Source organism: Agelaius tricolor, unplaced genomic scaffold, assembly GCF_023055355.1.
Source record: "Agelaius tricolor isolate 1412-34295 unplaced genomic scaffold, bAgeTri1.0.p SCAF_20, whole genome shotgun sequence".
NCBI classification, from domain to species: domain Eukaryota; kingdom Metazoa; phylum Chordata; class Aves; order Passeriformes; family Icteridae; genus Agelaius; species Agelaius tricolor.
Window position 1 is genome coordinate 1506583 of NW_027269280.1, and position 22450 is coordinate 1529032.

Sequence of the window (22450 nt, forward strand, 5' to 3'; positions counted from 1 at the left end):
TGAAAAATAATTCCTGAGCCTAACTGTATTGGGCCCATGTAAATCAGAAATAACTACACTGAGGTCAGTGACAGCTTTGCCCAGGAGTTGTGCAGAACACAAATGACTGTTTAAAAAGGAAAGCTCTCACTGCAGCCTGTACATAAGAAATATTGTATTATATATACATATACACACACAATACAAAGTTAATTTATGCAGAAAGGACTCATCTTGCTGTACAATTAATAAATGCAGGCTGACTACTAAATATTCCTAATAATGCTTCCTCTCCAGCTAGCAGAACAGCTCAAAAACAAACATCATTTTGTTCACGTGTGTCCATTATATTCACGTGCTGATTTAATTAACAGTAATTTCAGTATCTCAGAGATTTCTTCTCTGTTTTACAAATTATGCCCTTTTGCTGAGGGCTTGGGTTCAAATTACTGGCCAGTCAGCTGTGGATTAAGTCTAGAATGCTAATTGGCAGTAAAACCAGAGTGAGCACTGGTTAACCTAACCCTAACCGGAAAAACTTACAGATGAGCCAAATTATTGGGGAATTGTTAAGGAACATAAAGAATTCTTTGGGCAGACACAGTGAAAGCTTTGCAGCTCCCTCCAGCAGGGTGGAGGGTCCTGGTGGTGCTCAGAGCCCCTGAGGCAGGCTCAGCTCATCCCTCTGGCCAGCAGCCCTCAGGAGGGTCCTCCCTGTGCCCTCCCTCTGCCCTGCAGGAGCTGCCACCAGCCCTGATCCTCTCCAGGAACCCCTGAGCTTGAACTCCCATCAGAAAATCTGACATTAAAGGAAGCAAACCTAACTGAGCAGAGGGGTCCCAGCTCAGCAGGAGCCACCTCTCAGGATTTCCTCTGCACATTTCTTATTGGAAACACTTATTCTAACAAGAGTTTAGTGCCTGAGCAGCCTGGAGAGGATTTTCTAAGAATCCTAAGTGTCCACATGGATCGGAGAGCCCTGGGCTCATTCTGGTGCAGGAATGCTGCTGTCCTCCTGCCCTTGGTGCATGGGCAGCACATCCCCTCTCCCACACTCAGCTTTGTTTGGAAACCCCCAAAGCTGCCCAAAGGTGCTCCAGATCCCCATCAATCAGTCCCAAACCAGAGAACCTTTCCAGAACAGGGCTGTGAGGTGCAGAGCTGAGGCACCATCCCTCTGCTCTCCAGGAAGGGCTCAGTGCACAGGGCAGGGCAGGAGAAGGGTCTGTGCCAGGGGATTCACCCCAGCAGCAGCCACGGCTCTGGGTGGAAGCAGGGAGCAGGAAAATGTGGTGCTGGGAGCAGGAGGGGAGGAGAAAATCCCATTCTGGGCAGGTTCCTTTGCATGCAAAGTGCAACACAAAGGCACTGTTAAAAAGGAACTGCAAAGCCAAAGGTCAATGTGGTTTCAAGTAAGAAATATGCATTAAGTGCAATGGATAAACACATAGGGGACGATTTTGCACATGAATGCATTTAACCAACTTCTGAGAGATACAGAAATCACCTGGGTTTGCTAGAAATGACTGATCCTGCCCTGGATTTTTTATACTTGAGAATGAAATGGGTTTGGTTTTTACACCCAACCCCAGAGCAAGCCAAGGAAAATCCCCTTTGTGTGTCCCCAGGTGATCATAAATCAGCTCCAAAACTGCATTTTACAGCAAGGCCAGAGAGCAACAGCAAGGCCAGGCTCAGGAGACCCCAGCCATGCCTTGGGGAGGGTTTGTGGGACCAGCACAGGGTTCCCAGGGCACAGAAAATCCATCCCTGCCCCATCCCTGTGCGGGGAATGCTCTGAGGACAAACATGGGACAGGGGAAGCCTGCATTTACACCCAGCTGACAATATTGGGCAAATCTCTGTCATGTGGGGAGATTGAGAGTGAGTTCCAAGAGGTGGATTGGTGGGAAATGCTGCCTGGCTCCCAAAGGATCTGGAGCAGTTGGCATCAGCCTTCTCTGCATGTTCATTCATATTTTGGACTCTGATTGGAACGAGTATCAGCAAGTGTATCAAATTTCACGAAAGCAAATTGTTGGTTCACAGTGGAATAACATGGTGCTTTACTCAAGCACGAGGATGAAAACCTCACATAATCTCCAGCTATTGTCATCCAGTGTTTATCACCCAACACAGTAGAATACAATTCTTATCTTTGATGGATGTGGCACACAATAGATGTTTTCTTGAGTGCATCATAAATATTAATAGTATTCACAGAGCTTCTTAAAATTTGTCATGTCACACTGCTTTCATGGAAACACTCAAAATGCCATTATTTTTGGCCCACCAATAGGAAATTTTCCTTTAGTTTCTTTCTTTTTCGCTCTGAAAATTAAATGATAGAGGATGTTTAACTGAGCAGAGGAAAAAAAGGGATAATGGTTCACATTGAGCCATTCCAAACCCTACTTCAGATGCCCAGAATTAGACTGAAAGAGGAAAAGATGTGATATCCTTTGGAAAACACAGTCCAGTTAAAAATGAAACACTTGAGGAAATTGAAGAGATTTGTCTGGAATTTCATTTTTGGAAGAACACTGAGGAAGAATGCTGACATGACCAAAATGTTCCTATCTGCCATATTCAGAATGGGACATTTTCACTTCAGAAAAGAAAAAAAAAAAAAAGGCATTTTTTTCCTCCCAAAATAGAATATTTGTACATTATTGTGCCTATCCTGGGCTGCCTCCAGGGCAGTGTGGGCAGCAGGTCCAGGGGGATGATTCTGCCTCTCTGCTCCTGTGAGATGCCACGTGGAGAGCAGCATCCAGCTCTGGGACCAACAGCAAAGGAGCTGGGGCTGCTGGGGAGCCCAGAGGGGCCCCGGGGCTGCTGCAGGGCTGGGGAGAGCTGGGGGTGCTCACCTGGACAGGAGAAGCCCAGGGTGTCACAGATGTGGAAAATCCTTTGTTGGGATTTTTTTCTCCTGAGAAGCCTCAGAGGACAAGAAAGACAATGGTTATCTGCTGCTGTGGAATGCAACAGGTGCATCTGGGATTGGGCTCATGTGGTTGTTTCTAATTAATGGCCAATCACAGCCCAGCTGGCTCAGACTCTCTGAGAGTCACAAGATTTTGTTATCATTCCTTTCTATTCCTTTCAAGCCTTCTGAAGAGATCCTTTCTTCTATTCTTTTCGTGTAGTTTTAGTGTATCATTTACTTTTAATAGAATATATATCATTAAATAATAAATCAGCCTTCTGGAACATAAGAGTCCAGATTCTCATCTCTGCCCTCATCCTGGGACCCCTGTGAGCACCAGCACAGTCAGGGAGAGCTCAGACCCTGCCAGGGCCTGCAGGGGCTCCAGGAGAGCTGGAGAGGGACTGGGGACAGGGGATGGAGGGACAGGACACAGGGAATGGCTCCCAGTGCCAGAGGGCAGGGATGGGTGGGACATTGGGAATTCCTGGCTGGGCTGGGATTCCCAGAGCAGCTGGGGCTGCCCCTGCATCCCTGGCAGTGCCCAAGGCCAGGCTGGACACTGGGGACACCCTGGGACAGGGGGAGGTGTCCCTGCCATGGCAGGGCTGGGGTTTGGGGTCCCCCCCAACTCAATCATTCTCTGATTCTGTGATTGCCTCGAATTGAATCAAACCCCTCAGCTCTGCACAGAAATCCATTTTTCTGCGGTTGAACAGCTGTGATCACTAAAATGCCTTTTCAGGGTGTCTGATGGCAATGCCAGCTGAAATGCCCTGGCCTTGCCCAGTCCAAGCCCATGAGGACATTCCCCACATCTGCTCCCACACATTTCCCATCCCAGGGTGTTTCAGAGTCAAGGCCTTCCCCTGATCAAACCTAATAAACCTTCAGCGCTTTGTGTTTTGGTTGATGTGTTCCAAGAAATCTTTTTAAATTTCATCTTTCTCCATAAAATTCACCCTGTGGTTTTAGGAGCAGCCTGACAAAACAAAACCATTTAATTCTCTATGACAATTAATTTGGAGATGGTAATAATTGCACAAGATCTTATCTCTGCTGCAGAGACATAAAACACTTGCTATGGGCATGGGAAATAAAGTAATACAAAAGAAGAATCTCTTTTTTCCTATTCTGTACTCTCTCCACAGTAGTTAATTTGCTCTGAGTACAAAATCAATCCTTCCAATGTGGGACTTTAGGAAAGCTCAAGGCTTCAACCCTGCTGCCATTAATCAGTGTTAAAATTCACACTGAAATCTGTGATCTGGGAGCCACAGATTCCAGTTCTGTTTTAAAACAAAGTTGATAATTCCTAATATTTCTGGGATGAAGATCCACTCTAGACTGAACTTCCATTTAATTTTTTTTAATGAAATGGTGAATGTTGGGAAGGACAAAATCCCATTCTGGGCAGGTTCCTTTGCATGCAAAGTACAACAGGGAGGCACTGTTAAAAAGGAACTGCAAAGCCAAAGGTCAATGGGATTTCAAGTAAGAAATATGCATTAAGTGCAATGGATAAACACATAGGGGACAATTTTGCACATGAAGGCATTTAACCAACTTCTGAGAGATACAGAAATCATCTGGGTTTGCTAGAAATGACTGATCCTGCCCTGGATTTTTTATACTTGAGAATGAAATGGGTTTGGTTTTTACCCCCAACCCCAGAGCAAGCCAAGGAAAAGCTGCTCAAGACTGACATTTTCTGGTTTAGTCTGAGGTGCTGCTTTCTAAGCCTGGGTCACCTTCCACCTTGCACTGAGTGTGCTCCTTTAACTCCTGAATATAAATTCCATTAGCAAACCATGATTTCTGTAGGAAAAATAAATTCTTTAAAGTTTTCTTTTTTTCAAACAAATCAGCCAAGTGTTGCACTCAGCAATCCCATTTCAGTCCGAGTCACAGAAATGGGCACTTTAAGGACAATTTTTTTCTGGGTGTTCTTGTGTGGCAGCAACCAGCAATGCAATTATCCAAGCTCCATTTAAAGAAACCTCACCAGAGCAGGCATAGCCATGTGTGTAAGGGACTCACAGCCTCAGGAAACCTTTACTCCACCAACAGCTCCCGTTTTGGGGGAGGAAACAAACGTCCTGAAGACATAGTTCAGATACTTGTAGAAAACAGAGGAATGCTTGAGGCTGAGGGGCACAGAGGCCTGGGGAAGCATTGATTGCTGCATTTGAAAACTGCTTTGGAGCAATGCCAGCCTGGGACTCACAATTCCATTCCTACAGACAGGATTTGCAGCGTGGACCCCTGAAAGAGCAGGGCTGCCAGGCACAGACCAAGCCATCCTTTTCCTAGATAAGAAGACAATGCCAGGTATTTTTCTATTATTAAATCTATTGTTCCTCAAGCCTTCAGCCCCAGCTGGAGCCTTCTTACATAAACCAGTTAAGATACATCTCTTCAGTGTCTAATTCTTTACTTTAACTAAGTTCTGGTTGCCTAGAAACTCTTTAAAAGACCTGGATTTTAACTTTTTTCTCTTTTTCTTTATATTTTTGCCAACTGTTAGTTAGGTAACAGATTAATCAAGTCACAGGTGTTTGTGACAGAAACCTGGGTGGCAGACTGAAAGCTGGGGCAGTGTTTGTTTCCTGCACCCCAGGAGTGCCAGACTCCACTGATGACCTTGCTACCACCAACTTTCCACAGCTATGGAAATTGCAGATGATGCCTGCTTAGATCAAGGGCAATAACTGAGAATTACAGAATTATATCATCACTGGACAGAGCAGATTTATCTGTGCTATCAGTTTCTGTAATTAGCAGGACATGCACTTCCACTTTGCAGGATTATTATATCACATTTTTACATTAAGATAAATCAAGCTGTCTAGTTCAGATCTAACTTTAGAATGTTCTGCTGGACCTTCTGGATGCTGAAACACACCTTCTGCTGCATCAGACACCAACCAGATTCACAACTCCCAGCCTATGTCAGTGCCATAAACATTTCTAAATAATCACCTGCTGTGTTTGGAGTCAGCAATGGGAACTAACAGCACAAGAGAGAATAGCAGATTTGTGCCCTGATATTCAGCAGCACAACAAACAGAGGCACCAAAAAGAGCTCTGGCTGTGCTTTCCTCACCCTGATCTGTTCTTCTGCTGTGTTTGATGGGAATGGATCAACTTTACTGTGGGGATGTGAGCTCCACGTCTTCATCTGGGCACCAAATGTTGGAAGAATCAATTTAATGAACCCACAGAATCCACAGAGTCACTGGGTTGGGAGAGACCTTCAAGACTGAGCCCAACCCAGCCCCAACCCCTCAGCCAAACCCTGGCCCCCAGAGCCACATCCAGGCTCTGTTAAACACACCCAGGGATGGGGACTGCATCCTCCCCAGGCAGAACATTCCAGAACTTTATCCCCCTTTCTGTAAAAAAAATTCCTCCTAATATCCAACCTGTATTTCCCTTGGTGCATCCCTGCTTTTTTAGCTGAATTAAAGCCTAAACAAAACAAGAGTTTAGGTGACAAAATAGCATTTACAGTCTTCAAAGCCACTCATCCCTGCTGTCACTTGTTCTTAAAGGTACAAATTCTACCTCTTTTCTAACCAAAATAGTTTTTAGAGATAATAAGCAAGAGCTTTGCAAGATTAAGTGTTTCAAAAGTACCTTTAAGAATATAAAAAGGGACTTAGAAGTCATTCAGAAACAGGTAAAACTAAATAAGAGTGACTTCATTTCCGTTTCATTTTCTATTCTCATCAAGTTTAGTTTATTCAGGTCTGATTAATTCATGTCTACAAAGAGTTCCAAAAATATAAAACACTACATAAATACCAAATAATAATAGAGTACTGAAGGAAAAGCTAATTTGTTAATTTGCACGGAGTTTTAGGAATTAACATTTATTTATTTATTTCCCCTGTGCCAGCAGGCCCATCCAATCCCTTTTAGCTTTTTTAGTAGAAAATACTTTGGCAGCAACAGGATGAAGGGCAAAAGTTCATGAGGAAGGAAGTAAAAAAGGATGGGTGCTTCTGAGGGAAAGGCTGCAACACCCAGACTCTCTGGCTGTTTCTCTGGTTTTACACCCCAATTTCCCCACTGAAATCCTTGTTCATGTGCAAAGCCCTGATATTAAAAAGTCCATCATGCCCCCAACGCAGCTCAAAGGCTCCTCCTGGAAAAGGTGCCTCTGATTTTACCAGGAGATATTTGCATTTTTTATTTTAAAACATCAGCTTCAAGCTTCCTGCGCTCATACTCCTTAACCTGCTGGGCACCTCCATCTTCAGGGGGTATTTTGTCCTTTCTGTGCAACTCAAACCAGGCCTTTTATTAAATCTTTTATTAAATTGGTACTTTGCAGCTCACTGGACTATTTGGCTCTTTTGGGGGAAAGCAGAGCAGCAAACAGCCCGGTTGTTTGGTTTAGCAATGAAGCTTCCCACACATGCAAAGCTAATTTATTTCAGTGGAAATGTCCCCACTAATGACACCAGCTACCCTCAGAGCTCAGCCTGGCACTGCCATTCACACAGAGAGGACAAGGGCTCCACAGGAGCCATTCCCATGCACCAGGCCAATAACCCAGGAACGGCAAAGGATTTTCACAAAAGGCCCAAATGGTTTCCAAGGAGCCATTACGGCACACCAGGTAAATAAAATATTATTGAAATGGATTTTTTTTGCATTTAAATCACTTGCAGCAGGTGCATAGGAAGCAGCTCATAATAAAAAGGCTCCCATTCCTGGAATACTAACGAGGATCAGCGGAAACATTCAGCAAAAGGGAGCAGGGAAAGGTTCTTGCCATGGCAAAAGGAACAATTCCCACAAAAACATTCAGGAGAAGGGAGCAGGAGCAGGTTCTTACCATGGCAAGAGGAATGATTCCCAGAAAAACATTGAACAAAAAGGAGCAGAAGCAAGTCCTTGCCATGGCAAGGGGAACAATTCCCATAAAAACATTCAGGAAAAGGGGGCAGGAACAGGTTCTCACCATGGCAAGAGAAATGATTTCCATAAAAATAGGGATCAGGGGCAGGTCCTTACCATGGCAAAGGGAACAATTCCCACAAAAACATTCAGGAAAGGGAGCGGGGCAGATTCTTACCATGGCAAGGGAACAATTCCCATAAAAATAGGGAGCAGGGGCAGGTCCTTACCATGGCAAGGGGAATGATTCCCACAAAAACACTCAAGAGGGATCAGCAGAGGTCTTTACCATGGCAAAGGGAACAATTCCTACAAAAACACTCAGAAAAGGGACCGGCAGCAGGTTCTTATCATGGCAAGGGGAACAATTCCTATAAAAATAGAGACCAGCAGCAGGTCCTTACCATGACAAAGGGAACAATTCCCACAAAATCATTCAGAAAAAGGGACCAACAGCAGGTTCTCACCATGGCAAGGGGAACAATTCCCACAAAACCATTCAGAAAAGGGAGCAGGGGCAGGTCCTTACTATGACAAACGGAACGATTCCCACAGAAACACTCAGAAAAGGGACAAGCAGCGGGTTCTTACCATGGCAAGGGGAACATTTCCTACAAAACCACTCAGAAAAGAGTTCCCACCCTGGCAAGAGGAACAAATCCCATAAAAGCACTCAGAAAAGGGAGCAGCAGTGGGTTCTCACCATGGCAAGAGGAACAATTCCTACAAAACCATTCAGAAAAGGGGGCAGCAGCAGGTCCTTACCATGGCAAGAGGAACAATCCCCATAAAACCACTCAGAAAAGGGAGCAGCACCAGGTTCTCACCATGGCAAGAGGAATAATTCCCAAAAAACCACTCACAAAAGGGACCAACAGCAGGTCCCTACCATGGCAAGAGGAACAATTCCCATAACAACACTCAGAAAAGGGACTAGCAGCAGGTCCTTACCATGGCAAGAGGAACAAATCCTACAAAACCATTCAGAAAAGGGAGCAGCAGCAGGTCCTTACCATGGCAAGAGGAACAAACCCCATAAAACCACCCAGAAAAGGGAGCAGGAACAGGTCCTTACCATGGCAAGAGGAACAAACCCCATAAAAGCACCCAGAAAAGGGAGCAGCACCAGGTTCTCACCATGGCAAGAGGAACAAACCCCATAAAACCACTCAGAAAAGGGAGCAGCAGCAGGTTCTCACCATGGCAAGAGGAACAATTCCCATAACAACACTCAGAAAAGGGACCAGCAGCAGGTCCCTACCATGGCAAGGGGGAACAATTCCTACAAAACCACCCAGAAAAGGGAGCAGGGGCAGGTCCTTACCATGGCAAGAAGAACAAATCCCATAAAACCACTCAGAAAAGGGAGCAGGAACAGGTGCTTACCATGGCAAGGGGGACAATGCCCACGAACATGGTGCGGCTGACGAAGATCTCGGACACCACGAGCTCGCTGACGGAGTCGTCCCGCGGGTACTCCACCTGCCAGGTGATCTGCTGCGCCCCTGCCAGGCTGCTGCCGTTGTCAATCTCGAAATCCATCTGCAGGATCTCGTAGGAGGTCATGTTTGCTCTGGAAAACAAGGGAAATTCCCCTCATCATCACCGGGGCGTTGATGGCAGAGTGGATTTTCATCGCTCTTTCCTACTCGCCAGAAGATCGGCCATTAAATTCATATTAAATTCAGCGTCTCGGACTTGAGGCACTGACAGATCCTTAAATAAAACTGCACATGGGCAACTGCAGAACTTTCTAAGGTGAAAATTCATCTTTTAGTTTCCTGAAACGGAAACATTTTTCCCATTAAACTCAGGCATTCATTCTCCATAATCGCAATGAACTTACAGAATAAGCCACAAACCCTGGGAAAAGCAGTGCACAGAAGTTGCTAAATTATTTAATACAACATTATTATAATTTTGATGCTGCAAAACAACAGAATACTTGGCCATTCCTCATGTTCTACCAGAAATGAGCTCTTGTGGAGGGAAAAAAAGTCTTTCAAACCCAAACTGGTCTTTATCTCAGTGCAAAAATGGATTTGCAGAAATTATACATGACAATAAATGAGGGGTAGATTATCCCTATTTTGAATTCATGACAACATTCTCCTCGTCAGTGGTGCAGACTTGTAATTATATGGCAATCGTATATTTCTCATCTGGAAATAAAAGTTTAAAAGTAAAGAAATGGATGTAAATGCACAGCAGTCAGAAATGAATTTAAGAATTACTTCTGCTTCCTTTCTCAACAACAACTCTTATCACTTTCCTCAGGTCCAAAGCTATGTAAATATTAATAATTAATCCTCAGGTTAGAAAAACAGATCTTGTTTTTGTGTTACAGAGAAGCAAACAGACACCAAGCTTTAACCAGCAGCACTCAGAGCACCCACAGCAGGGATCTGCTTAGAGAACAGACCTTTGCTCACCCAAACTTCCCCACAAACTGAGTTGTTTTACAAATCATGCAAAGTTTACACACAAATATTTACAAAGAACGCAAGTTCCAGACTCCCAGACAGACCCCGCAGTGTGGAGACCTGGTGGAGGTCACAGCCATGGAGAGGGGATGGAAAGGCTCTGGCTGCAGAGCCAGCTGCTTCTTCTGCTGGAGAAACACCTGATTTTACCAATACTGCTCGAGTTTTGGGGTAAAATCTGAATTTGCTGTATGTCAGGCCAATGGGACATTCGTGGTCTGTGTGTCCCTCCCCAAAGCAGCCATTCCAGGAGCTGTGCTCACAGTTTTGGCTGCTGCTGCAGACAACAGAGACTTAAAACATCCTTTTGCTCTCCCCAAATGCACAGAGGCAGAATCTGGGTTTGCCATATGTTTCTGAAGGAGAATTGTAAAGGGGGAAAAAAATCTGAGCAGGAATTATTGATTTTCGTGTTTTCTTTCTGACAACAAACAACCTAAACATATGCTTCAATGCCTGGAGGATAAATATTTTCCATGCTGACAGAAGATAATATCCACCTCCAGGCAAAACTAGAAGCTATTAAGGCATCTTTTGTGTGGCCAAGCAGGCAACCAGCAAAAACCTTTTAAGATAAATTTTATTACATAATAATAGGGATGTAATTAAACCATTTCTGTTAAAAACATAAACTGAACTTCATTGTTTTCTGTGTATCACCTCCAGCAGTTTGTTTTCTCTAAATTGCATACAATTAATATGCTCACAACACAGAACTAAAATTCAGATATGAGCTTTCCACTAACTATGGATTTAGATATTGGGCCTGTCAAGGTTTGTTTAGGTCTGCAATTTCACTTCAGCCTGCTCAGGCCAATAGTTGCCACTCCCAAAACCACACAGGAGTGGTTTCAAATTGAGAACAAAACCACCAGTGCAGGATTTGGGTACAGAGAGACTAATTAAATAATAGGTTAGTCTGCAATGACAAATCCAATCCACGGCTCCCACTGACTGGCATTTCTTTGAGTTCAGCCCACAACACCTTCAATTATTCCTCTCCTGGTTTTCCTTTTACACATCCAAAAAGAAACCACAACAGGGGGGTTGTATCTTATACATAAACCTTGCTCAGATGCAGCTACATTAGCAGGTGAATTCAAACAAAACTGCATTAACAGGTGAATTCAAACAAAACTACATTAGCAGGTGAATTCAAACAAAACTGCATTAACAGGTGAATTCAAACAAAGCTGCATTAACAGGTGAATTAAAACAAAGCTACATTAGCAGGTGAATTTAAACAAAACTGCATTAACAGGTAAATTAAAACAAATCTACGTGAACAGTGAATTAAAACAAAGCTACATTAACAGCTGAATTCAAACAAAGCTACGCTAACAGGTGAATTAAAAGAAAACTACATTACCAGGTGTATTCAAACAAGACTGCATTAACAGATGAATCAGAACAAAGCTGTCCTCCCTCCCAGGTCTCAGTCCTGGTTCCAAAGAGAATCCTCAGCACCATTTGGAAAAACAGCTCCAAATGTTTGTCAGAGGTTTTCTGCTTTGTCTCAGTAGCCAATTAAGTAGCATGACACATGAATATTGATTAAAGAAGGTTCCACTTCCCTCTTGGGCTTCCACTGCAAGAGATGGCCTTGAACCATCTTCCACCTGCAGAGCCTCCCCTGAGTGCCCAGCTTTGGCAAACCAGGATTCAGCTTTCTGCACTCTATTCCCCAGCAGGTGAATGAATTTCCTCTAAAATTATGGGGTTTGTCCTCTTTGGAGCTTGAGCTTGGAGCAATGCCAGGACTGTGGTATCTGGGACACCGAGCACCCCACGGATGAATTCACCCTCTTTGTTCTAAGCTTCTTCCCAGGTTACAGCTCTAACAAACTCATGATAAAACCTGAAAAGTGAATTTCTCTCATGTTCAGAGTAGTGCTCACCTACTGGCTGCTTCATCTCTTATCCTATAGAGGTTTCCTGCTGGAAAGGCTGGTATTACATTCATAATTCCTGCAATTTATTAACCATCCTCTGCAATACCGTGTGGGAGACCACTGCCTTTTTCTACTGAAATTGATGGAGGTTGCTAAAGTAAAACCAGAGATAAATTAAGCCATAATCAAGACCTCAAATGTCAGCATTTACTTATGTCAGCTCCATTAGCTGATAAATTCCCATCCCAACACCTGCATTTCAATTTCTCTCTTGGCTGTGCAGCACACCACTGAAAGGCTTTTTAAAAGCAGGGGTTCCCCCCCTGCCAGGGAAAACCTTCAGCTTTTGGTCTGGTTGGGAACTGAGGGCAGAGCCTTGCTCTGGGTGGCCACTGCCCACCTGCCTGGTGGAGACAAAATGCCACCAGTGGGAAAAAGCACAGGACTGTAAGTCATGCTGTTATCAGCCATTAAATCCTGTTAAACCAAACTTTATCCTATCAAGATTTCCCAGCTTTTCCTGGAGACTTACTTCATTTTTCTCTTAAATAAGTTTGCACTCTTGGGGAGAGTCTCATGGAATCCAAGGACTATAAATCACTTCTCCCTTCCAAATCTTTTCTTTCTTTTTAGTTCAATGTTTCTATTGTCCAGTGAAGTTTTCTCCAGGTTTAGGATTTTGCCAAACTCTAGTTTAGAGAAGGAATAAAAAATAAAAAGTCAAAATTACTTTTATAAAAAAAGATTATTTCCTGCAAGCACAAGGAAAAGACCTTATAATTTTAGGCAGCTGGCATGCTTGCTAATAAGTCCATTTCTATGGAAATGAGTTCATAACTATTAATTTTGCCTGCTCCTGATCTATTCTTGATGAGCCTTTCAAATTTAGAAAAGCGCTTCATGATTCTCTCAATTTGGTAATTACTAACTCCCTTTGATGAATCCAGCCCAGTGTTTCAGACATGAGACATTCATTACACATTTTTCTCTCTGGTGAGAGGAGAAAAAAAGAACCCCATGGGTCTTTTTGGATTTATTTCCTCTCACAAACTACTGTAAGTAGGTCCTCTTCTTCAAATGGTGATTTATAATCCTATTTGCGTACCTTCACAATCCTGCCTCTGCTGGGGGCTGGAAAAATGCCCAAATCCTTGGGATTTCTGCCCAATCTCCTGTTGTCTGCCCTCATACCTGTCTGGTGCATTTACAGCCCAGCCAAGCTTTGTCACACCCAGGCCCCATCCCACACCCAGTCTGCACTTTGAGCACAGAATGGCAAATCCATCCCAAAGGAAGCCAACTTTAGCTCCAAGCTCCAGAATAAAGGAGTTATGCCAATAAAGGAGTTATCCAAATAAAGCAGTTATCCCAATAAAGGAGTTATCCCAATGAAGGAGTTATCCCAATAAAGGAGTTATGCCAATAAAGGAGTTATCCCAATAAAGCAGTTATCCCAATAAAGGAGTTATCCCAATGAAGGAGTTATCCCAATAAAGGAGTTATCCCAATAAAGGAGTTATCCCAATAAAGGAGTTATCCCAATAAAGGAGTCATCCCAATAAAGGAGTGGTCCCAATAAAGGAGTTGTCCCAATAAAGGAGTTGTCCCAATAAAGGACAGGAAAGTGCTGCTCAGTCCCAGAGCTCTCCCCATAGACACATCCACATAAAGGAGCTGCAGTTTATTTTTACAAAAGAACAGCTCTCATGTGAGAGGATCCAGCACAGCTCTCATGGGAGAGGTTTTAACCAGCAGCACGAAATCACCTGGCACTGAAATAACAATGAATTGACTTTGTCTGAGCCCAACATGAATTATTGAATTAATGGAATGATACTGTGATTGATATTAATGCAGCAGCAGCAGCACAACTGGTTTGTATTTACCTTAAACAAACAAAATTATTCGCTACTCAGAAAGATTAGCATTGCTAACCAAGCTGAAGGGGCTGCCCTGTGTGTTTGGGCAGAGAATGAGAGATGCAGGGGGGCATTTCTGGGCACTCTGCAGTGCCACACCAAGGCTCTGCTGGCTCCCACTCATGGGTCAGCAACAATTGAGCTGATAAAAGTCAGAGCCTTCTATTGCTGCACTTGGCTATTACAGGAAATCACAAGTTCCATTCACTCATAAAATAATGCTTTCAGTAAATGGCAATTTGTTTATGAGAGCCACAGCAGTGTAAACAACACCCTCCAAAATGGAGCAGACATGAGGTATTGGAAAAATTGAAAAATAATACGTGTAAGGTATCATGTTGCTTGAGAGTCTTTTCCAGGCTGATAATGGCCAATTCTTACTCTGACAAATTGTAACCAAATCCAATAAGAATTCAGTGACCTCACGTTACCAAGGTACATTAGTTTATCAAATACTTGAGTGAAAAAGGTCTCGCTCCTTTGATCTCAGGAGGATGAATTCTGTAAGTGTGGTTTACTGAAGAGCAAACACCCACAACAGGAGGCTTTTGGAGGTGCTCAAGACCCTCATTGCCTGCTGAAGTTAAATGAAGGGAACTCTCAGGGAACACCTCCAGATTAAAGGTCCTGACCTTCTGCCCCTGAGGAAATGAAGATCTGAGCAGTTTGAGATGAAGGAAATGAAAGCAGGGGCAGCGTGCAGCTTCTGAATGATGAAGATTTGAATATTAACCCTTCTGCCTTCCTGCCCAGGGCACCTGGGCTTACACACAGCTCTGGCTGATCAAGGATGGCCAAGCCCAAGCCCTTTCCTCCCAGCATGAGCAGCTCTGGTGAGGCTGGAAGGACACAGAGCTGCTCCCTAACACAGAACTTGCTTTGCTGTCCACATTTCCCCCAAACATTTTTTGGTGCCTGATCTGGGTTTTCTTTCACTGCCATAAAAATTCATGCTCTTCACAGAGGTACAGGCTACAGAGGATAAACCCGAGCTGCTAAATCCATTAAGAATGTATGGATTGACACAGCATGTTTTAATAATCCAGTAAAAGCCATAAAAACAACAAGAAAATATTTTTGTTCAAAACACACCACCAAGACCAGGTATTATGATGTTATTTTGCTTAGCCAACATCTTCCCACAACTGAAAACAATAAATCTAGATAATGAGCAAACCTTTTAAGCTCTTCAGCTTCTCCACTGCCAATTCACAACTGTGCTGCTCACTAACAATGTGCAATAACTTCCACTTTATTTGATTTTATCAACATCATCATGACAACCCTGGAGACAACTGAGACAATTGCTTCAATTATTTTTATTTGCTTGCACCCTTGTGACAGTGCACAGAAATGCTTCTGCTAAAAGAGTCCTTAGATACTCTTTAAGTCAACCTTTAACAAAACAACTTTTAGGAGTGAACTTGGGATGGGGTAATTGGTGAGCTCCACTTGCTGGGCACCGGGAGCCCATTTGTACCTTTGTCATTACTCTCCCCTTTTGGAACAGCATGCAATCTTTTGGGGCTTAAAAAAGCATTTTGATTGCACTGGGATATTTTTCTGACTACTATTTAGAACTTCTTTATTGCTGCGTTGTGTATTTCTTAAAATAAAGATTCTCTGTCAGGAGGAAGTCTTGTTGGGAAACAACAAACACATCCAGTGAGAAACTGGGGCCAGGCAAATATAGAGGGAGCTATTGTTGTTTAAAAAATAAGAATGATTTTATGATGAAAGACTCATGCTGAAACCTATCCAGTTAATAAATACCAACAGCCCAAATGGTGCTTATAATTTTTCTTCAACTATTGAGAAATCCTTACATTTTTACATGCCATAATCACATGGTCTATTTTCAACATTGCTGTGAAAGCAGCTGAAATACATCAAAAAAAGCAGAGATGAATTTTTAAATAACCAGTGACTGAAAATTAAAGATAATAAATTCAGTGGCACAAGAAGCTCTTGGCAGAGCAGGAACCCACGTACAAAGATCTCTGCAGACTCTCCAAAGCTCTTTACGAGACCCAGAGTGCAGCTCTGGGTGACCCGAGGCACGGGGAACCTCGGTCAAGCTGAAAACATTTCAGGGGAAACCCAGGGGCATCCAGAGGCTCCATGAGACAGGAAACATTGCCAGGGAGTCCCTGGTGGCACTGGGATGCCCACATTGCACCACCCAGGCACACACCTGAGTTTGTCCCCTCTTAAGCCAGCTCCAGCTGAGCGCAGCTCCATTCAGAGCCTGCCCTTCCCCAGGCAGGTCTGAAACGGGAGGCAGGCAAGGGTTTGATTGACCTGTGCCTGTCCCAGGTGCACTGTGAGCCTCAGGAGGAGGCGTTGTCCTGAACAGGCACACTCAGCGAGGCTCTGGAGTTCTGAATTCACCAATATTCACAATTCCTCACCTTCCCAGACAGAGATGAGACCTGGGGGAAGTGACCTGGAGCCACCCTAACAGCTCAGCCCACACCTCCAGCAAGGTTCCTTGCCATTTTAAACACTATTTCCACTATTTTAATGTGACATTGGCATCAGGTGATCAGACCTTTCTGTGTGCACCAATCCCACGAGAAAAGAAAATCCCTGCTAGAGCCAGGAGGAAGCTCCTTGCTACCCAGTTGCTGTTTGGATTTCAGAATTACAATTGAGGCTGACAGCTGAATCTCCCTGGGGAGAAGAATCAGCCAGAGGGGATCTGGAGATGTAAATTCCCCAGGCAGGGAATTTCTGAATGGAAGCAGGAGCTGCAGCCTGTGACAGGAGCACCCCTGAACTGCTGCAGGATGCAGGAACAGACAAATGGGACTCTCCCCATGAGCACTCACAAAGTCTCATTCAACTCTTAATTGAAAAAATTAAAAAACTTGGAATTTAATCCTTTGCTCAATGGCCAGACTGTGTAAATGACTAAATAACAGAATACCAAAGGGGAAATTAAAAACCAGCCCATATTTTTCTCCCTACAGCATGCTAATGCTGCACAGAACTCATAGGTCTGCTGTGATGCCACCTGCATTAAATAATTCAAGAAAAAAAAATCAAAAGAGGGGCATGGCAAGAATTGTTTTATTCCTCCTACATTCTCTTCAGCTCCAAACAAGTTTAAGCACCTAATGAACAAGACCTGGCTCTCCTTGAGTCCAGTGTACTCTTAGATGGAAAGGGAATGTGCAGGGTGTCCTGTGGCTGAGAAATAAAAGTCCATGGCAGCATCCTCAAAGCAGTGAGGGCAGGGAGCAGGGCAGCCCATTAATATCAACAAAATGGGACCTCCTCTCTCCCCACCTCCCTGACAGACACATGGTGTGCCCAAAATTGGTTTATTTTAAAGGCTGATAATTGTGTTTTATAAAAGAGTTCAGCTCTTCCCCTCGCTGTTGGTACCCACGGAACAGACAGTAAAAACATGAAAGGGAAACTGGCAGAGAAACATCAGTTTGCCATGTTTTAATTAATAAACAAGATTAATTTATCCAGCTGAGCAAACAGAGGGTGGCTCAGGGTCTGCATTCAGTGTAGGAACAGAAAGAGCCATCTGCAGCAAGTCTCTGAACCTCCAGCCTTTGCTGTTTGAGCTGAAAGTCCTGATCTTCACACCAGAACTAAAAGCAAGAGATAAGCAAAGAGCTCCCATGTAAGTCATCCCATTAAAAGATCATTTCTGTCCTAAAAATGAATCTAAATTTTCCTAGGCATGCAAAGGTAACTCCAAATAACAAACCACAGAGGGGTGGATTTAATATTTTTCCTTTTAAAAATCATTCCACGATTACTTTTAATGGCACAAAAGTAAGGTCAGCACCACAGGCCCCCCCATAACATCTCCAGTCACCTTTCCAAAGGGCAGCCACGACCTTGGCACACTCCCAAGACAACCCAACCCCTTTCCCAACACTGACAGCTCAAGGTCACACCCCGGGCAAATGAGTGCAGGCACAAGTGAGGAAGAAGTGAGGTCAATTCACTCAGCCTCTGAAGAGGAATAATCAGAAAGGAAGGGGCAGAATTGTTGTTCCACACAGCCTGTCCCACCCACTGCATGGTAAAAGCCAAAACGTGATCCCAAAACTTCATTTAAAGGAATTTCCTCAGCAATGAAGCCTTCAACAACCTGAGATGGGGTGGGCAGAGCGTCCCAGCTGAGCAGACACCTGCACATCCACCAAGGGCAATTCCATCCCTCCTGCTCTCCTCAGGGAGGCTGAGCAATGACCCAAAGAGGCAAAATGACCCAAAATCCCCAGTGACAGAAACGCTGCTGTGATGGATGGGGTGTTCCATTGACTCCCTTTCCACCCACTGTAACAGTCACACAATCCGGGCATGGCTCTGCTTTTTCATTTTCCTTGCTACTATCAAAAATTTCACCCAAGCAAGAATACCAGCTGTCACAAAGCACAAAGAGACAGATGAAAGGGTTCCTAGAAAAAGAAGGCAGGCTCCTGTAAGTGCTGCAATTCATGTTAACTACATAAAATATCCCCAGCAGCACGGGTTAATGCCAAGCAGAATGTACAAAACCATTCTCCTGCTATTCCTCTCTTTCCCGAGTCTCTTCAGGATTTCATCATCTCTTCCCTTCTCCCGCCCCCTCCCAACTCCCTTCCTCCCCATACAAGAATATGCTCAGCCCTGGAAAATTGTTCAGCTGAAATCCTGAGATTTTTGTTGAGGCCTGGCATTCTTTGGACAGCTGTATTTACACCCCTGGCTGCTGGGTAGTCATGCTGGAAGCAATTAGCTCTCATGCTTTTTCAATATTGCCTTTCAAAAAACTTTGAGATCCCTCATCTCTATCGATTTAGATGTAGAGAAGCACAGAGAAAAAAAAAATTAAAAACAAAATAAAAAAGAGAGTTCATCCATATGCTGAGCTCCTTTAGTCTCATTCAAATGCAGCAGCTTCAGCTCCCCACCACCAATGAATGGCACCACAGCCACGTCCCCAGAGCATCAGGGGAGATGCTCAAAGGCCTTGGAAACCATCACCAGAACACTCAGAGGCAGCAGCTCCCAGCACTGCTGGGTCCAGGGAAGGCTCAGCAGCCAGCAGGGGGACAGATCACCTTCCAGCACCTCTGTGCACTTTAACAACACTTCCAAGTGTGTATTTCATATTTTTCTAAGAGGGAAATCTGTCCCTGCTGGACTATTAAAAAAAAAAAAGAGGAAAAAAGGGAATGAAAGAAAAAACAGAAGAGCATAGCTAAATGTATACTGATTGCAGTAATTGCATCCATTCCTCTGCTGGAAAGTCTTGTATTGTATTTCTAATATGTGCTGATAAGTTCATTCACAACATGATTAACTGCCTGCAGACAAGAATGGCTATTATGTTTAACAGACTGATTAGCAAGTGACAGAGCTGCAAACTGTACTCCTGGTAAATTGGCTGCTTTTAAATTACAGCAACTTTTTTATGGCTCCATTTTTAAAATGCAATGGCTTGTTACACATATGCCACGTAAATTCCTATCTGACAGTAAGGAATAGAGGATACTGAGCTTTTAACTTTTAATCTTCAGATCTCAATTAAAGCATTGCTCATTTTCCTGTTAATTACACCAAAATCTGCACTGTACATGGCTCTCATCAGGCATCATCTCATTTTCAATATTGGTCTCTCCAAAGCTACCCTTAAACACAGGGACAGGGATTTCCATCCTTCTCTTTCTGAAGTTCTGCCTTATTTTTGCTGGTTCTGTAAGCAGATAACTAAGAGAGGATTTAGTGTATTCTTCCCAGGATTTGATTAATTCCCCTTCTCACAGCTGCAGGCTCCTTTTCCATGGACTCTCTCAGGAGCCCCAGTGCCCTCAGAGCAAGGCAGAGGGAAGAAGTGCAGGGTCTGTCCCTGCTCAGCTCCTGGAACTGAATCACAAACCTCAAATCCTCCCCAGTTCACACTGGCCACGGCATGAGGCTCATCCCTGCCCCTGCTCCAAGTGAAATGAGCTCCTCATTAATTCCCTCTATGTTATCCCAACAAAGGGTAGGATTTGGGCACCCAGCTCCTCGCAGTGCTCCTGGAAATCCTGCCATGCAACGCACGGCTCTGGCTTTTTGATTGCTCTTATTTTTATCTCTGCAATGTAAAAGAGCACCAGCCTTGTTTTGGCTGTGTATTTCATACAAACACAGCTACAGACACAGTCATGACCCCAGAGAGTTTGCAGTCCACAAGACAGAGAGAGAAAAGAGATTTAACAATCTGCGCCAATTTAAATTCATACAGAAGGCACAAACCCTTTAAGCACAAATTTATCTAGAGACTTTCAAGCTCAATGACATCATGTACTTCAAACCAACTTATTTATAACATAAAGCTTAGTATAACTTGTAAGGAGATAGAATAAATCAATTTGCTCTATCACAGAACTTCATCAGATACAATACAGATGGCTCTGCTACCACGGTTAAAAATAACCTCCACATTTTTACATCAGCTCAAGGCATTTATCAAACCAGCAAAGTGGAGGAGGAGGGTGTTGTCTGGCTTGCACACAGTAATGGGAATATCCACCCAGCAGTCTGGGGCTTTTATTAATCTTCTGTCACGTGTTTATAATTTTATTCTGAACTGGGAGAATTCCGCTTCCAAAATCATTTATCTTTGCTAAATACCAGGACAGAGCAACTTGAAATTGTCTACTGAATGTAGATTAAGAGGGGAGAAAATAATCCAGAGGGCAGCCTGATTGTAGAAGGGGACGGAAAACACTTGAGTCCCAAACCCACTCTAAAGCAAACCTGGCTGAGCAGCCAGCATTTCCTGCAGGATAAAAAAGGGTGATGGAATTACCAGAGCCTGAGACTGCACACAGCAGTGGCTGTGCAGGTCTGGCACCTCCTGCACGCTCCTCGAGCAGCCAGCTTGTGGCTCCCAGATAACCTGCACTGGACAGACTGCATGGACCCCACAGCCCTGCAAATAACGCTGCTGCAAGAAGGAAATTCATTTGTTTCTCAGCTTTCATCACTCTTGTTCTCACTTTCCACCCACAGAGGGGAAATTAGGTGTTGATGTTTGCTCAGGATTTATTGACTGGAGGGTTCACGGGGAGGTTCCTCCAGGAGCCCTGTTCAGCTCTTCCCACTGGAGGGAAACCACTGGAGAGAGGGCACAGAAAGGCACCAAGGACAAAGGGCTCAGGCTGCAAATGCCCAAAGGGACAGGATCATTCTCTGTGCTGGGAGGGAATTCCAGAACAGTGCAACCCCTGCAAAGCAAGGAGGGAGAGCTCGTGCTGTGACCACTTTTTTACTCTTTTTAAACCAGGTATAACAAGCTCCCAGGTCAGCCAGAGCTCTGACATCTGCTGCCCGAGACTTTTCTTCATAATGAGCTCCCTAAAGAAGACCAGGAGCCTTTGTAACTCAAATAAAGGCAGATTCCATCACAATGAACCTCGAATACGTAACATTAAACAGGGAAAACTCCAAGCAACCGGATCAAAGAGAAGGGAAATAAAAAGCTGTGTACACAGCCCTCCCCAGACCGGTGTCACTGCAGGCAAGCCCTCCACACTCACTCCCTGCTAACCCTGGGTGCAGCAGAGCCTGCCCTCATCTGGTGGTCACCAAGGACATCCTTTAAAGATTTTTTAAAATTAAGGGAAAAAAAGATACATTAGACACACAATTTAAACTTATTGCATATTAAAATAGAAATTTGTCATTCCCTGCTCCATGCCCATATTCTGTTTTCCAGGAGATAACAACAACACAGGTAATTATGTGAATGCTTCTGCAGGTTATGATTGGGAATGAGATCAGTTGATTAACTACTTTGATAAAGATTCCAGCAAGTGTTGGGAGAAAGTGGGAAAATCCCTCAGAGCAACCTGGCCTGGTGGGAAGGGTCCCTGCCCCAGCTGGGCTTTGGGGCTGGGTGATCTTTAGGGTCCCTTCCAACCCAGCCCATTCCATCTTCCTCTGATTTTGGTTACCTTTAGCATCTTACTGTCTCATCCTCATTATTACTGAAATTACCATGGATAACAGGCCCGTGTGTTCCTCCCCTCCATAATTATCTCATTCCATTATTTACTGAGCATCCCAAGCCCAACTGGAAATGTGCTCCCAGGAAAGAAAGGATCACAAATCTGCTCCCTGAAATGAAAGGATCACGACAGGGAAAAGCTGCAAGAAGATCAATCATGCAAAGGTCCAGTGAATAACCCAGCAGGCCACAATGCTGCTTTGGAGATCTGCAAGCAGCCAAGAGATGATCACACTCTGATTAAAACAGCAAACTGCAAAAGGTATCCCAAAGGCTTTCCTCCCACCCAGCCCTGCACAGACATCAGGCAATAAACTAAACATCAAGTTTGC

The 22450-nt window shown here is 44.1% G+C and overlaps 1 protein-coding gene across 1 annotated transcript in view; it reads right to left on the reverse strand.

Annotated features, from left to right (window-relative positions):
* The window catches only part of LOC139598496 (transmembrane protein 132B-like), a 223746-nt gene that overhangs the window by 63554 nt on the left and 137742 nt on the right, over nt 1–22450 (reverse strand). The window contains exon 4 of the mRNA XM_071444944.1: nt 9203–9389. Coding sequence (XP_071301045.1) covers nt 9203–9389 — 187 coding nt within the window. The remainder of the gene's footprint in view (nt 1–9202; nt 9390–22450) is intronic.